This window comes from Pleuronectes platessa, chromosome 11 (genome assembly GCF_947347685.1).
Source record: "Pleuronectes platessa chromosome 11, fPlePla1.1, whole genome shotgun sequence".
NCBI classification, from domain to species: Eukaryota; Metazoa; Chordata; class Actinopteri; order Pleuronectiformes; family Pleuronectidae; genus Pleuronectes; species Pleuronectes platessa.
Genome location: NC_070636.1, coordinates 7,344,688 through 7,360,660, shown reverse-complemented (window position 1 = coordinate 7,360,660; position 15,973 = coordinate 7,344,688). Strand labels below are relative to the sequence as shown.

General features: G+C 44.6%; 1 protein-coding gene and 1 long non-coding RNA gene across 5 annotated transcripts in view; both read right to left on the bottom strand.

The window, feature by feature from the left end:
* Positions 1-1,090: 1,090 nt before the first annotated feature.
* LOC128450505 (uncharacterized) lies at positions 1,091-5,334 on the bottom strand. The gene is made up of 2 exons (XR_008340019.1): positions 5,050-5,334; positions 1,091-1,739 (listed from the first exon to the last, which is right to left on the bottom strand). It is a non-coding gene; the product is annotated as an uncharacterized LOC128450505 (long non-coding RNA).
* Positions 5,335-6,464: 1,130 nt separating this feature from the next.
* Positions 6,465-15,973, bottom strand: part of aqr (aquarius intron-binding spliceosomal factor) — a 46,121-nt gene continuing 36,612 nt past the window's right edge. The window contains exons 33-36 of one of the 4 annotated variants that reach the window (XM_053433995.1): positions 13,953-14,038; positions 9,714-9,888; positions 8,291-8,401; positions 6,465-6,933 (exon numbers count right to left, since the gene is read on the bottom strand). In XM_053433995.1, coding sequence (XP_053289970.1) covers positions 6,652-6,933; positions 8,291-8,401; positions 9,714-9,888; positions 13,953-14,038 — 654 coding nt within the window. In that variant the 3' untranslated portion in view covers positions 6,465-6,651. The remainder of the gene's footprint in view (positions 6,934-8,290; positions 8,402-9,713; positions 9,889-13,952; positions 14,039-15,973) is intronic. The other 3 variants (XM_053433996.1, XM_053433997.1, XM_053433998.1) reach the window with 3 other exon arrangements.

Here is a 15,973-nt window from a genome sequence, read left to right as displayed (position 1 = left end):
TGTCTGAACATCTCGGGGGAATTTTCCATCAAGTAAAAAACATGGCAGCATTAGGTTATACATTAATTATAGTGAAGCTTCTTAGGGGAACTCATCTGAGATCATCTAAACTCAATGTGTGTATTTATTTTTGCTCCAGCTGACTTCTGTCCTGATGCTGCTCCTCTTATTTACAGATTAAAGGACAGGTCATTAACAAATGTCTTCCTAGAAATGATTTTTCATCATTCATCCATGCACAAAAGTGTAATTGATATGAAAATCAATATTAGTCCCTTTGAATTTCATGTACTTCCAAATGTTCATGCAATTGCACCATGCATGTAAAACTGTGCCTCATCACAAACATATTTATCATATTTATCAAGGCCTTACGTTTGTCTTATGCATCACGTCCATAATTATTCCATCTGTACATTTTATACAGTATTTTACTAGCACATGCAGTTTAAACAATATAATAAATCTTAATGTGCGGCGGCTTGATGCTTCCCTTCAGCTGCTGCAGGTTTGGATCCGACCCGACTCTTTGCTGCACGTCTTCCCCACCGTCTCTCCCCATTTCATGCTTAATATTAATAGAGAATTTTTTTTAATTTTATGTGAATCAATAGACCCAAGTAATCAACTATATCCACTGTTAAAATATAAAGTAATTTCATTTTCGACCTCAACTCACACAAGGAATCAGAATTCAATCTTGGAAAAATGGCAAACAGTTTGAATGAGTTTCCTTTAACAGACCACAGACGTGATGATTAACAGAACTGGAAACTGTTTTATAATTTCACATTAACAAAAAGTGATATATGCATGTGGAAGGTTAGCAACTCTGTTCTTTCATTTTATTTTAAAACCGTCTCTCTGCCTCTCCGTCTGACTCATATTGGGATAAGCTCCCCCTACACCCCCCCAACCCGACCCTGAACACCAATAAGTGAGCAAACAAACTGATCAAATAAAACTTTAAATTCCTTCCATTTCTGTGACTCCACATATCTCCCTTTATTTATTTCCACCTCAAACATTTCCCCACATGGTTTACCCCACCTCACACTGGATACAATAAACCAGTCAACAAACACAGAGGGCAAGTTCAAAGCAGTTTTAATCGTATTATAAGTTTCCATTCAGTTCATTTACAAGTCTAAGCATTCCTATTGTCGAATTGACGTTTTCATCCCTATCTCCCCCGAGCAGGGTCATCATGAATGAGGCAGCGAACACAGACGAGGAACACAAAGCCTTTCTCCTTCCTGACAAACCCATTCAAATATGAAATCCACGGTTAATTACATGTTAACTGAACAAAGGGGAATCCACCTTCCAGACCTTCCGGACCTTTTTGTCACATTAAATGCCTTTTTAGATGTCTCCCCTGTACTGAGTGCAGATCATCTCAGGATGTCAAAAAACACAAAACATCCACAGTTCTGCTCTGACGTGAAGGATGATCTCTGTAGAAAAGCTCTGATCTCTCCTTTGACCCCTTTGCGTCGTCCTGTTTCCGGGTCTCAACACAAAGGCTTGCCGTGCCTCATGTTATTGGCACAGGTCCGGCCCAGGTTGGCCCCCTCCAGGAGCAGGTCGGAGAAGCGGTCCAGGCCGAGGCAGGTGGTGAGCGGGCTGACGAGGCCATAGAGACCCCCCAGGGCGATGCTCAGGGGCCAGCCGAGGACCAGCAGGACCACAAGCCAGACGATGGACCAGAAACAGGACCCACAAGAGGCCATCCTAGACTGGGAGAGGAAGACGAATGTGACCAGTTGGAGGATTTAACTCGTGGTGAATATAACCGTGAACAGCTTCTGCTTGAGTAAAGTAGACATTCGGCTTAGGGCTGTGCAATAATACAAAAAAATATAATTATTAGAAAATATACCTCCTTTAGAAATATTCCTTGTCATTAGTGCCCTGACATTGTGTGCAGAGCTGTTTATAAACAGTCTATGGTGCAGAGCGAAGTTGGAAAACTTTGCGTTCATCCTGCCTGGTTTATCTGCAATGCAGATGTTATAGTCATTGCTTGTCAAAATCAAAGCTCGGATTAAAACAGTATAACAACAAAACCAATGTTGAGCTTTTACTTTGAAGACAACTTTCTCAAGAGGAAGTGATTCTAGGAATGTAGAATGAAATAATAATAATCAAGCGGGACAGATATTATTGGCCGCAGGTCGTAGTTTATCAGAGGACGTAGAAGAAGACATGTTCAACTGGGTCCACAGGCTGAGGACATCCTGCCCCGCCCTCACTCAGAGGTGCAAAGTGCTGGTCGCCACTTTATTCAATGATTTATTCATATTGAGTATTAAATTATTATTATACAGACGTTTATATGGATTCAGTAGGTCGATATTTTTTTCTGTTTGCCATTCTCTGCCCATGAAGACGAGGTTAAAAACCACAACCTTCACTCAATCCAACTTTAAACTTAAAATAAACATTTGTCACAATATATGTAGAGATTGACCAGATATGAAAATGTGTATCTCGATAAAGGCTTTGGCCAAATGGTCCAGCCCCAGCCTGTTCATACTGAAAACAGAGCTGGAGCTGGAGAGGAGATCCGGTGACGGCCCACGTTGGATCGTGGACGACAGCGTGTCAGTGACTACAACCGCACGAGAGGGAGATTGTTCCTGCGAGCGGCCGCGCCTCCTCAGCGATGATGAGAGATTATCAGATTGAAATGTGCCCTGTTGATGATCTGCATGTACTTGTCGGGATTATAGGCAGTGGCCTTGACAAAGCATGATAAGCTGGCAACCTCAAGCAATAACCACCGGGCCGCCCACTTACACAGCGGCGAGGAGCGGCGGTGGCACCTGAGTCACCCACTAATAGCAGATCAGCAGAGCTCCTGCATAGTAATGAGCATCACTTCCTGTATTGACGCTGATAACGCACGGCGGCCGGGAGGATGACGCGCTGCTATTCTTAGCAGTTAAAAAAATTAAAATAAAAAGCCTGTTGTATTTTCTGCCTTGAAAAACTGTTAATTGGAATCAATGCAATGTGTGAATCCTCACAACCTGATTATTTATGCAAAGTTTAGTGACAAACACAGGAAGTGGAGGCTTCTGCTGCAGGGGGAATTTAGAGATTTCCAAGAAATGCAATATTAAGTTAGTTAAAAATCCTGCGATGAAGAATCTGCCCCGAGGCTCAGCCTTGAAGTTGTAGATCGTGCAGCTGATGGTTTTTTAAGGAGTGTGAACATGTTGTGCGCTGTCACACAGATTCAATGGTCACATCCTCGCTCCCCTGAGGCCACTGTACTGCCCTGACTCGTGTGTAGTTACATTTCCTGTTGTGACACAACTGTCGCGTAGGATTGGCCAATAAATTACACATCCAACACGAGTGTGGATCTCATGCTCTATGGGAAACGCCCTTAAAAAAGAAAAAAACATGGCGACCACTAAACCACAATTATTCTAAGAGGACATTCTAACCTACACACATAAGTCAGAATCAGAAGGTGTGTGTGTGTGTGTGTTGGATGAAAGTGTGAAACTTTATCATGTCAAGTTTTCCTATTTTCTACTAGTAAAAATGATATATATATTAGAGCTGTGAAAAATAACGCGTTAACGCGTTATGATTAAATTACAGGATTAATTCGTTTTTTTTTTTTTTAACGCATTTAACGCATGCGCAGAAGGACCTTCCAATTCCGCCGCCTCTGCACTAGTCGCCGCTCTAATGCAGTCAGACGGCAGCTGCCATTCAAACAAACAAACAACATTAATTCTGATGAACCTGAGGACCTTCTGGACGGGAAGATCGTGTTCCAAAAAAACAAAGATCGAACATTCAGTAAAACCAAGGTGATATGCACACTCTGCGAGAAGACGTTATCGTTTCACCGTAGCAATACCCGCCTAACCACCGCAACGCGAAGCATGTGTTGGTCGGCGAGGGGCGTTCAAGTGGAATGCGCCAAACCAGACTCACTCGCCGGACACATTGTGCAAAAGAAGCGGTCAGCTTTACTGTCAGAGAATTTGAACAAGTTAGTTTGCCTCACCAACTGGCTAAAGACCGAGTAGCTAAGAGGGCCTTTAGAGGCATTAGATTGTATCATGGTGTGGTTAATGGTTGTGTGACAAAAAATATAAAAAATGTCAACCATCCTATGGCTAAGAAGCTCAAATAATTTCTGTTTGATTTAAAAAAAAAAAAGTTTTATTCAACCACACAATGGCTAAGGAGCCCGAATATTGTTTAGGATGAAGATTATATTAATGTTCCATATGGAAAAGCAATGATAACTGCTGAAGAACTGCTGAGTTGCAGCACAAAAGAAAAGTTAAATGTCATAAATCTTGTTTTCACAAAAATATTCCGAGAAAATCGGTAATGTGATTAATCATGATTAATCCATAGAAACCTGTGATTAATTTGATTAAAAATTTTAATCATTTCACAGCCCTAATATATATATTTTAATACATTAATATAATACTGTGAATCTTCTCCATTCATCTTCTCTCAGCACGACCCTGGTAGTTATTCATATTTTGGAGATTTTGAGGAAAATTCATTTCCCCAAAAATAAGATAAAAGGCTAAAGATGAAATTGACTGACTTTCTCTAGATATCGTGATATTATTGTTATCATAACTTCTTTTGTCAACGATGATCAATGAGTGCAGATATGACATCGTGTCAGCCTCACAGGGATATGACACAATAACATTACACAAGCGTAAAAACCAGACTCTTGACTTCTGCCTTTTCTCCTCACATGACACATTCTTCCTGCTCCCTTCTTTTAACGACTGAGAACCAGAATCCCATTTTTGAGAGAAGACAGCTTTAAATACAAAATAAAACAAAGCTCTGGTATCTGCAGCACAAGACATTTTTAACGTGGTAATTATTTGCACACAGTTAAAAGTAAGTTATAATCTCTACAGTTAGTACAATCCTGCATGCTGTTAGTGCCTGTGAGGCTTCCACCCATTGCAAAGTTAGATGGAAGCACTTTGCAAAGCAGCTCATAACCTAATGAAAACCTGTGAGTATAAAAGACATGTTCACCTTCAGCGGGATGAAAAAGGCACTGGAGTGAGTCGGGTCCCGGTCTCCTTCTCGTTTGGACCTTCTTTTTCCCCAGTGTCCAAGATCCTGTGTGAGACTTTCCACAGATGCTGTGTGTGTACGTGTGTGTGTGTGTGTGTGTGTGTGTGTGTGTGTGTGTGTGTGTGTGTGAGAGCACTTCCCACCAGTTAGCTCTAATTTGCCACAACAAGGTCCAACTGGCAGCTGAATTCCCCAAGAGCCCATTGGTGGAAGAAAAAAACTCAAAGTTAGTGACTGGGAGGTTTTTAAGCGGGGGGTGGGGTGGGGGTGATATTACACAATGCAAACATTCATGTGACTCGAGGAATAGATTGTCTGGTGTCATGTTTTTTTGTTAGAGACCAACATTTGGTTGGGAAATCATGTGCGTTTGTGTTGTTGCTGCATTTATGCGTTTTACTGTGGTAGAGCAGAAATTACGACATATTTCCAGGAGTCAGGTGATGCGGTTCCCTCGGTCCCAGTCATGTGGGAACTCTGCCAAACCTTTGGTGAGTAATTCATACGTGCAGCCTCAGCTGACGGAGATTATCTCCCCTTATCTAACCCCTCTCGTTCTAATCCTTTCCTCAGCCAACAGAAACAGAGCCTACTACTCCAAAATACTCGCGTGAGCCGTGGCTCTCACAAGATAAAAAATAAAAAGAGATTACACGACTCCGCTCTCGAACTGAAGGCAGGAAATGTGTCTCTGCGCATCCATCAACACATGCTCCTCCATCAGGTCTGTGGACCGGCCCGGGCGAGAGCAGCTGTGCGGCTGACCTGTTCGCTCGGCTCGCCTGAGGTATGATGTAACAATCAACCCCTGGTGCATGATAATGAATGAATTTCCAGTCTGTGTTTTTGGCTGCAGGGCTGTGGACTGTTCTAACCTCTCCATTTGTCTAAGGTGGACTTGTATTTAAATTACCTCGTCCCCGACCCGGTTGGAACCTGACTTTCGAACGGCCCATCTACTGGAGTTTGACCCAGATGAGAGGAGCTCTGCTGCACCGGGCGATGTGCTGCCACCGCTCCATGCAAAGTTATGAATGGCAGAGGATTGGAAGCTCGCTGGTTGAGTGAGTGTGTACATCCAGAGGGCAAGACGAAATCCCCCAGCATGCACACTGGCCCCCGGGTGAAGCCACTGACCTACAATTGCAGCTTAGTCGCAGCTTGTGTAGCTGGTATAGGCCGAGACAATCAGCTTTGAGTTGTGCTTAGAGCGGAGGAGGGAAACAGATGAATGGATAGAAGTATCATGACGGAGATTTTGACACTGTCTGTCGGCATGTGCGTGTGGGAGAGATCTATAGATAAGAGTCTCTCTCTAAGAGCATTACACACTCTGGTGGGTGCACGGATACTAAAACATGCCATAGACAATGAAGGGTTTCTGGGGTTTTTAATACAAAAGTACGACAAAATCTAATGTTGTAGAAAATGAAACATTATCATCAGGATCTTAAACTTAAGAATCACTGACTCCACACAATTTTCTTTCTTAAGGGACAGTCCCTGGTCCCCTAAGTAACTGAGGCCCTCAATCAGGCAGTAGTCCCATCTGAAGACCCTCTACTGCTGCTGCTCCTCCACGTTGTCCTCCTCATCGCTGTCGCTGTCTCTTCCAGGATGCTCCGGCATCTTCGCATGGCTCTTTGTATCTTCGACCTCCTCCTTCGCGCCTGTGTCCTCAGTTTCTTTTGCTTCTGGGGTTTCCTGCTCCATGGGGGTTTCTTCCTGCGGCTCCGTGGAGCTCGGCGCCTCTGCTGCTGTTGTTGCTGCTTCCTCCATCACAGCGTCTGTCTTGGTTTGTTTTGGAGGCAGAGCCATCGTCTGCTGCTGCTGCTGCTGCTGCTGGAGGGAGAGGAACATGTGCAATATGTGAAATTAGGGCATTTGGATTTTTCATATGGTGGAACCACATATCTGATCTAGTTGTGCACTGCTGGGATTATGAGTGTCAAAATATCGCTATAGTAGTATATTATACTATAGTATTGATGATAATAACAAAAATTCATTATTGATATTGTGTAAATCTTCTGCTGAGCATTTCTCTTCTCTCTGTGAAAGTTACGGAGGCACTCTGGAGATGCAGGACCAGCTGTTTTTCTTGCAGCTCTCTCTCTCTCTCTCTCCTCCTCCTCCTTCTTCTCCCCCCCTCTCCCTCTCTCTCTCGTTAAGACCAGAAGTTTATTCTTTTACATCCATGAAAAAATAAAATACGAGCTGACTAAGGAAGTGATGTGTTCTGTCTGCGTATGATCTCCTCTGCCCCGGCTCTGTATCAGCGGGGCACCTACACACATAAGTCAGAGTCAGAAGGTGTGTGTGTGTGTGTTGGATGCAAGTGTGAAACTTTATCATGTCAAGTTTTCCTAGTTTCTACTAGTAAAAATTATATGTATATTTTAATACATTAATAAAATACTGTGAATCTTCTTCATTCATCCTCTATCTGCACGACCCTGGTAGTTTTTTAATATTTTGGAGATTTTGAGCAGAATTCATTTCCCCAAAAATAAGATAAAAGGCTAAAGATGAAAGTGACTGACTTTCTCTAGACATTGTGATATTATTGTTATCGTAACTTCTTTTGTCAACGATGATCAATGAGTGCAGACATGATATCGTGTCAGCCTCACAGGGATATGCTCCACGTCGAGGTTAATGTACTTTAGATACCATCAGAGCCAAATGGGTCTCTCTCCCCTGATGGTCGTTTTGTTTTGCCTGTCTCCCTCCATCATGCTTTAATCCTCTTTAAGTGAACTCAAAAGACAATATATACAGTTTAAAGTCATTCAGGCTACACACTGCTACACACTTGTTGTGCTCTGCCAGTGGTCTGTTAATTATCCAACTGTTCTCTTGCAACTGACCCATTTACACTGCTGCATTCAATTGAAATGGTTGAAAAAAAATGGCGACCAGGGAGAAGAGTGTGAGCGGTTTTAATGGTTCTTCTTCTCTTAATGTAACAAGACTAGTAGAGGAGGTTAAAGACGATGTTAGTGTGTGTGTGTGTGTGTGTGTGTGTGTGTGTGTGTGTGTGTGTGTGTGTGTGTGTGTGTGACCCAATAGAGCAAAAGCACCAGTTTGAACTAGTCTCAGGTGTGCCATAGCAGTAAAATTGGTATAATCATGAGACACCCATGAAGGTTTTGAAATGATTCACCCTCATCATTATTGTACTGCACATGTGTTTTACCTGTCGGTTTTTCTGCGAGTTCTGGATCATGTGCATGTACATGTTATACGCCAGGTTGGCCATCTCCGGCATGTTCTTGACAACTTGGTCGGGCTGTCCGGACGCATCTCTCTGAGGGGAAGACAGAAAAACACGATGGGTGAGAGACAGACTTTGTTGAATCCACGAGGTTTTGTGAAAAGGACGATAATGAAGATTAATATCCGTATCGTCAGCAGTTGTTCCTGATTGTTACCACCTGGTAAACTGCTGGTCTGAGGCTAAACGTGCTGGAGACATTAGAACTCACTCACTCGCTGCAACCTGCTTGTTATCTGAAAACAAATGTCTCACTTGCTGCCTGCAGCTATCACTGCTCTCACACACACTATCAAAAGGATTTTGAGGAGGCAGAGTTTGTAATTTGATCATATCAGTATGCAGACGGAGTCTTGCAGCCTAAACTGGGGGGGGGGGTAAGTGAGCAGAATATTCAATGGACTGGGCCGTTACCTCCTGGATACAGGGGTGATGCTCACAGAGGCCCTCTGGGCATCGTGTCAATTTGAATGCGCTGATGGCTCCAGTAATGTAAAAGTTAACTGTGTGTGACTTTTACTGCTGTGAAACCGTCAGTGAAGACATCACTGTGTGAATGTGCTCCTCAGTGATTGAGTGTGATTAGGCATCATGTTTTACCGCCTGTCCTGTTCTCTCTAATCACGCTGTAAACACCTACTTATCCATATGGAGCATTAAGCAGCAGTGTTGTCCTTTATTTTTTAGAACTGCCCCTGAATCAGCGCGGCTAAGTAGCCTGTCACAGTCCTGATCGAGTGTTACCAGACGAAATCTGACTTCTGATTTGCATCTGCGTGTTAAGCAGCGGGGGTTTACTGACTCCGGAGAGACGGGCTAAGCAGGGGCCACATGTGTGTGCCCAAAACAGCTGTCCCCCATGGGACTGAACACTCCAGAGTCACAGGAAGTGTCACAGGCTGTGGGGTATTTTGGACACCCCCTGTTGCCACACACGCCAGTCAGCGAGACACAGTGACCAGACAGCAGTCGTCTTCCAGTGGCCCTGGCGGGATTTGGGGAGAGTGGTTTTGCTTTCTGACCTTTGGGGTGTAATTATAGCCGGGCCCGTGTTTCCCATGCCTGCAGATGGCCCGTGCAGAATGCTGTTAACGGACCAGGGCCTGTGGGTAAAGCTGCGGTAAGACTTGGGACCGGAGAGGACCAAGAGGAATGAAGATGCCATTCAGAATATAGAGGTGGGATTAGATGGAGGCAGGGGTCGGTGTCAGCAGTAGCACGGGGAGACGCTGGAGAGGGCAACAGTTTTATGGAAATGGCCCCTGGCCTAGAAGTAAGCTTGGTTTTTAGATCAGATTATTTTCCTTCAAGAAACTAGCGTGTGCATGCATGCGTGTTCACGTACAGGCTGTTCCTGGCTGTAGTACTCGTGCGGTCTGATGTGCAGCTGCAGAGGTCGGGCGGTGAGCTGGTTGAAGGCAGGAGTCAGCTCGAAGCAGTTCTGGAACAGGGACACTCGTGCAAAGATGTACAGACCCAGTCTGGCTCTTGACATGGCAACCACCAGACGCCTCACATCCCTGTGGAGGAAAAAAAAAAAGTTGACAATTGGTTTTGACACGGGAAGGGGGGGGGGGGGGGAACGTGTGAAATTGACAGAGGAGAAGAAATGTGTAGGGGGTAGAAAAACAAAAACTGACTAACAGGATGAAAGTGGAGGAATCAAATGAAGATTGTAAAGAAAGGAAAAAGGCAGTGTAGTGTGGGAGGAGAGAGGTTTAGTGAGGGATAAGCAGCGATAGGTGAGAGGGGGAGGGGGGGGGGGGGGGGGGGAATATAGACGCTAAGAGAGAAATAAAAGAGATGGGTGGTAAAGGGCAGGGATCAACAGCAGACAAAGAGAGGGAGAGGGGGGAGGGTGCAGAAGAGGGGCAGACCGGTGACTGTTTCTTGCCATCCAGCAGAATTAACAGATTAGAGACAGAGGAGTCGGCGTGAAATCCAAAGTGGTTGTTTATCTGCCCCACTGTAGAGGAATGCCACTGAATGCAAAGTATAGACGCCTGAAGTCTTCCTCTTAGTGTCTCGCTGAAACCTTTTGCTGCACCCCCCCCCCCCCCCCCCCATTCCCGGTGGTACTGCTCTGTTTCGTCAGATTCCTCCGTGTCTGCATGTTTTCAAAAGACGTCCATCACCATATACATATCTAATGTGGAGCATAACTGAGCTTTTACAGTTGAAAACAACGGACATTCAGGAAGAGAGACAGTACTGGGGAGCTTCTAAAGGCCGAATCGATGTTTCACTAAGACGACCGATGAAAAACACGGCACCTGTCAATGTTTTAGCACGTGATAAATCTTCGTAGTGTGTGTTTTAGGTGTTGGTGTGGATCCACCTAATGGAGCTTTGCAAAAACATGACCATTTAGATTGCCTATAAATCTACACGGAGACAAAAGCAGGGCCACACAGCACGGAAGTAAAAGAGCATTGAGGGGGAGTGAGTCTTTGGTTTACTCAAGCAGGGGAAGCATTCGACACACGCGTGCAGAGATACACTAACATTAACACGTACAGTGCACACATTGACATGCAGCCAAAAAAAAAAAGTCCACCCTTGCACTTCAGGAGATTAAGAGGATTAATTCTTGCAATATGGATGATGACTTCCATGAATATGTAGAAGGGAGAAAAAAAAAAAAACGGATTATGGGAACCCGTTGTCAGAGTTAACGTGTACGACCTACAGATTTGTGTGAGAACTGCTGCACATTTGGAGCAACAGACACTGCATGGTGGGGGAAAAAAGCTAAACTTCAAAGCACAACATTTCCACGGAGACAAACTACAACAGCCTAGAACCAATGGGCACGCGGCTCTAGAGGAGATGAGCCAATCACGAGGCACGATAGCCTGTGGACATGGCACAAGTGAGAAACGCCCACCTGGGCTGTGCTGTGACACGGCAGGTCAAAGTGGACGAGTACCATTTGTGTGTGTGTGTGTGTGTGTGTGTGTGTGTGTGTGTGTGTGTGTGTGTGTGTGTGTGTGTGTGTCCCACATGCGAGTGTGTGTACATGTCAGAGCGTGTCTGGATCTGTGCTTCCTTGTCACAGTGTGTGCTCCTACATGTGAGCGTGCCTGTGTGTATCAGCAGGAAGGCCTCTCCTGTCAGAGCGAGGGGTCAGCTCATCATATGGTCAGCTGTGTCCCCTGTGGTTGTCACGGCAACAGATTGCCACGAGGAGACGTGCAGGAGGAGGAGGTAAAGTCAGTGGAGCAGCAGCGTGCCCCCCCCGAAGGTGAGAAACACAATGGAAAGCACAAGAATATCCCGTGAATCACTGCTCTTTGAACCACTCAACCGTCCATTCAGAAGAGCCAAGGACCCCAAGATATTAATGAATGTTAAGTTAAAGCATGAATATGAAAAACTGCATTAGAAAGAAACTCTTCAGGTGTTTCAGTTGCTCTGTTGTTTAAGGGGAAGCGTACAGGTTCTACAGATTAAAATCAAAGCTCGAGTCTTGGGCAGGTCTTCCTTTGTTTGAAAAATTGGGGACTAAAGTCTGGGGGTGTATTAAAGTAGCTTACAATACACAGAGTAAGACAGTGTTGTGCAGAAGCCATAAAAATTTGCAGTTTTACAAAGTGAACCATTAAAAAAAAGTGTGTGAGGTGTGAACATAGAGCTGATGTGACGAAACTAAATATTTTAATTTAGTTTCATCTGCATCTCCCAGGAGCACTGGGGCTTGTCAACATGCATTTTAGCAAATTCCAGTAAAAAAAATTTATATTTCTCTTTCTTCCTGAGCCCAATGTTTGGTGCAGTCACACACTCCTTGATACTGGAGCTGCATTTTCCTTAGTTCTTTTCCCAACGGTGGAAGGAATCAGATTTCCTGTCGTGGCCATGCCCCTGGAGGATGAATATAGCCCCATGTTGTCTAAACTTCATACTTATTTTAGCAACTGTGGTCACAGGGACATCAGTTTGCCTGAAGATTACTTTCTTTTAAAACATATTATTATGGGCATTTTTCGCCTTTATTGCATCGATAGAGAGGTGGACAGCAGGTGTGAAATGGAGAGAGAGAGAAGGGGGAAGGGACACACAGTAAAGGGGGCTTGTGCTACTAAGTGAAACACAGCCATTTTTAAGATGTGCCACAAAGTAATTTTTGTAGAATAAGTTCTGCTCTTTTTCCAGCTTGTACGTACACAAGACGAAAGAGCTTTTAATCAAAACCCTTTTCAGGAAGGAGACAGCTTTGGTTTAAATGAATTCAAGTTCAACTATTCTATTGTAACCACAACTGTTCTAACCTTGACAGATAAGCGTGTGTTCTGGAGGAGCCTGGGAACACTGAAGATCACTCACAGCAAGAAGCTGAATGCAGAAGTAGGTTCACAGGGCCTGTCCCGGGTAAATAATCCCCATCAAAGTGAAGAGAAACTAACTGTTCTAGCACTGTCCTATCCTCCTCCATTGAATAACTGCAAATTGTTAAAGGGATGTGTTGCGATGTGCAAAAGGCTTTAATATCCAGCGTAAGACAAGATCAAGTGACTGATGCTGAGAAGAGAGCAGGCACTGCTGGCAAGATAAATGACCACTTTCTGGGGCCGGCTGCACTTCTCATTCCCAGCGAACACAAAGTTATTGCTTCATCTAGTTCTTAAATGTTTTTCTCTTGCCAGTTAAAGCGGACCATGTTCACAGGTCATGTGTGTGTGTGTGTGGATCCAGCCTCAAAAGGAATGGGTTATTATTCACACTGGGGCTCCAATTTGCAGTCTGTCCAATGTGAGGACGGATGAAGTGCTGGCGGTCCAGCTGTGAGCTGTGCAATTCCAGCCGCAGCTACTGTACATCACAGCCAGAGGCCGGCGGGGCGAGCTCGGAGTGCCGTGGAGCAGTTCAGCCTCAATTGTCTGGTATTAAAAACACGCGGCGATTTAAGTGTGAAGAGCTCATTGGGATCTCATGGCAGCTGAGGAGGGAAAGGCCATTTCACTACAAATCAATTCAGGGAAATGAGGAAGGAGGCGGCAGAGAGGAGAGATAAGGAAAAGGCGAGTTGAAGACTGTGAAGAGAGGCCAGCAGGGGAGTACAGTTAAGCGGCGAGCTTTGGGATGTGGAGAGAAAGACAAAAATACTGCCGCAGTGTGGTTAACAATCATGCATCTTAATCGCTGTTATATGGTTTGACTCGGTTCAGAACGGAGCTCTTTGTTCGATACTCTCAGCCCAATCATCAGAGCACAATAGCTTCCTCTTGCCCGGGACAAAAGGTAGCGTTAGTTCCTGTCCTGAGGCCCCCTTTAGAGTCCCCGCGTCAAATTTAGCTCATACATAGTTCAAGACAGTGAAGACTGTTATTGTTTCTAGTCCTTTTAGCAAACTGCGTTCAGTAGTTACACATCACAAAAGAGAGAGCGCCTCCTGAGAGCAGCAGGTCTCCGGAGAGTTACACGTCTGCATTTATGCATCTGGCATATTCCTGGAGGATGTGTATCTAAGGTGAAGATACACATCCACATAGGTACACAAGTCTGTTTGCAGAGGAGGAGCTGCTGATGGTGTCTATTCTGGGTCAGGTACGTTTTTCTGCTTGGCGTGCATCGGAGTAATTACCTCAGGTGTCCCACGGCTTTGGTGCGGACCAGTGAGAGGATGATGTAGTCGTTCTGCTGACCCTGGAACCTGTCCACTGTAGTCACCTGCATGGACACACACACAAAAAAAATATACTCATAGCTGGACAGAAACATATCATCAGATGTGCTACCTAAGCTACAGCAGTGTGTACTTCGAAAAATAAACGAGTGTTTGCGTTTTAGGTAGGTGAAAGGATTTAACAGAAATGTTCAGAAACATGAGCGAGACTGATTTTCTTTTCGACGAGCACCGGTGCCTGTGTTGTCTTGTTATTACTGTTATCGCGTTGGGCCACACGGGCAGCCGGCAGGGCTAATACGGCTTAAAGGGCATCTGACGCCACTAGCCTCTTACCTGGGCCCCTGAGACCCAGGGCAACGGAACTGGGGGCCACGCTGCATGACTGGATCACAGCTTATTTCAGGGAGACACAGAATGGAGGAGAAGTGGCTCTCTGGGGGAATCTTTCATTCAACACCAGAGGAAATATGTCAGCCAATTCACCTTTAAACCCATGGTAATCCTGTCTTGTTCGGAAGAGTTCTTATTTCTGAACATGAGGAACAGAGATGTGCTTTGACACTGTCAGGACTATCGCACCTTACATACAGAGGAAATACTGCACCTGCACCTGAAACTTGATATGTAGCCTGGAAGTGGAGATTCAACAGTAAAAACTGAGGAGAATAAAACCGGTAACAGGTCTTGGTATCAGGCCTTCTTGTCCATCTTTAATTGAGTTGCCTACTTGAAGGAGCTAGTTTGAATCCCTCAGGTTCCAGGAGTGACATTGTTATGTGATGTGATTCACGTGACTTTGTAGCATTTCTAAATCTTGGATTGGTAGAAAACCTACTCTGTCAAAAAGGTCAGAATAGATGCTGAACAACTGGGTAATAAAATATTTAATTAACTAAAGCTCCCAAGGTGCATTTCAACACAAAACGTCCATTCACTGAGTTTAATGTTATCTAGTAACAGCAACCAAGACTTATGGTAAGTGTTGTATTTAGCACTTTCAGGTCAAATGGTAAGAAGAAGTCCTGTGTTTCACTGTTGGGTAGCATGATCAAGAAAAATGTGAAATATAAAACAGAAGACCAACATTGAGAATCCTCTATCTTACTATGGCATTGGCATCAAAGTTAAAAGTAGTAACTATGAGGCCTTCTGATACGGCATGAGGTTAAAAAAACAAAACAAGTCCCAAGTCCTTTGATATTGTACAGAAAAGACTACTCTCAGGTTATATAGGCTACAGGCAGAGAAATCCTAAGCCATGCAGAGACAGGTTGCCTTTCCTCTGAAGATCTATATGCTAGAGTGGATCAATAGGACGTCAGCTACCATCGAGAAGCCACACAAGCCCAGGAGAACAGCAGCCGACCTATGAACCAACCCGAGCTAAATAAAACATGCTGTGGTCACAGGCACAGCCCTTTTAGCTCTTACAACTTCCAGCCATCCTGGAACTCCCTTTGCTGAACGGAACCACTTCACAAAACCCCCTTTTGGGTTAAAAAAAAAAGAAGGCAAATTGGGTTTAGTGTGTGAAAGGAAATGCATTGGGGCTAATGAGGGAATACACCAATATTTATTTAGGTCTCTGTGTTGCTATGCAGAACAGGTGCAGCACCAGAGGCAACAATATGTCGGTTTTCACAATAGCACGAGGCGTGGAGGGCTGTATGTGCACGTCAAAGGACAAACGTTGAAGTCAAACAGCCGTGATACACATGCAATGCACACGTCCACACATTTGTGCCATATGCAGACTTTGATGAGGTACGCTACAACTATGGATTTATAACTACAACGGCATGGTTTAAAATGAGACAGTGCAGATTGTCTTGCAGAGAAAAAGGGGGGGGGGGGGGGGTTGTTAGCCCACAGACAGTGGCAACGAAGCACGGATAGCGAATCTCCCCAAGGTGTAGCATTTTGCATGGTGTTTAGTTATTTATGAGGAATCTTCCAGGGAGTGAATTACAGAGGTC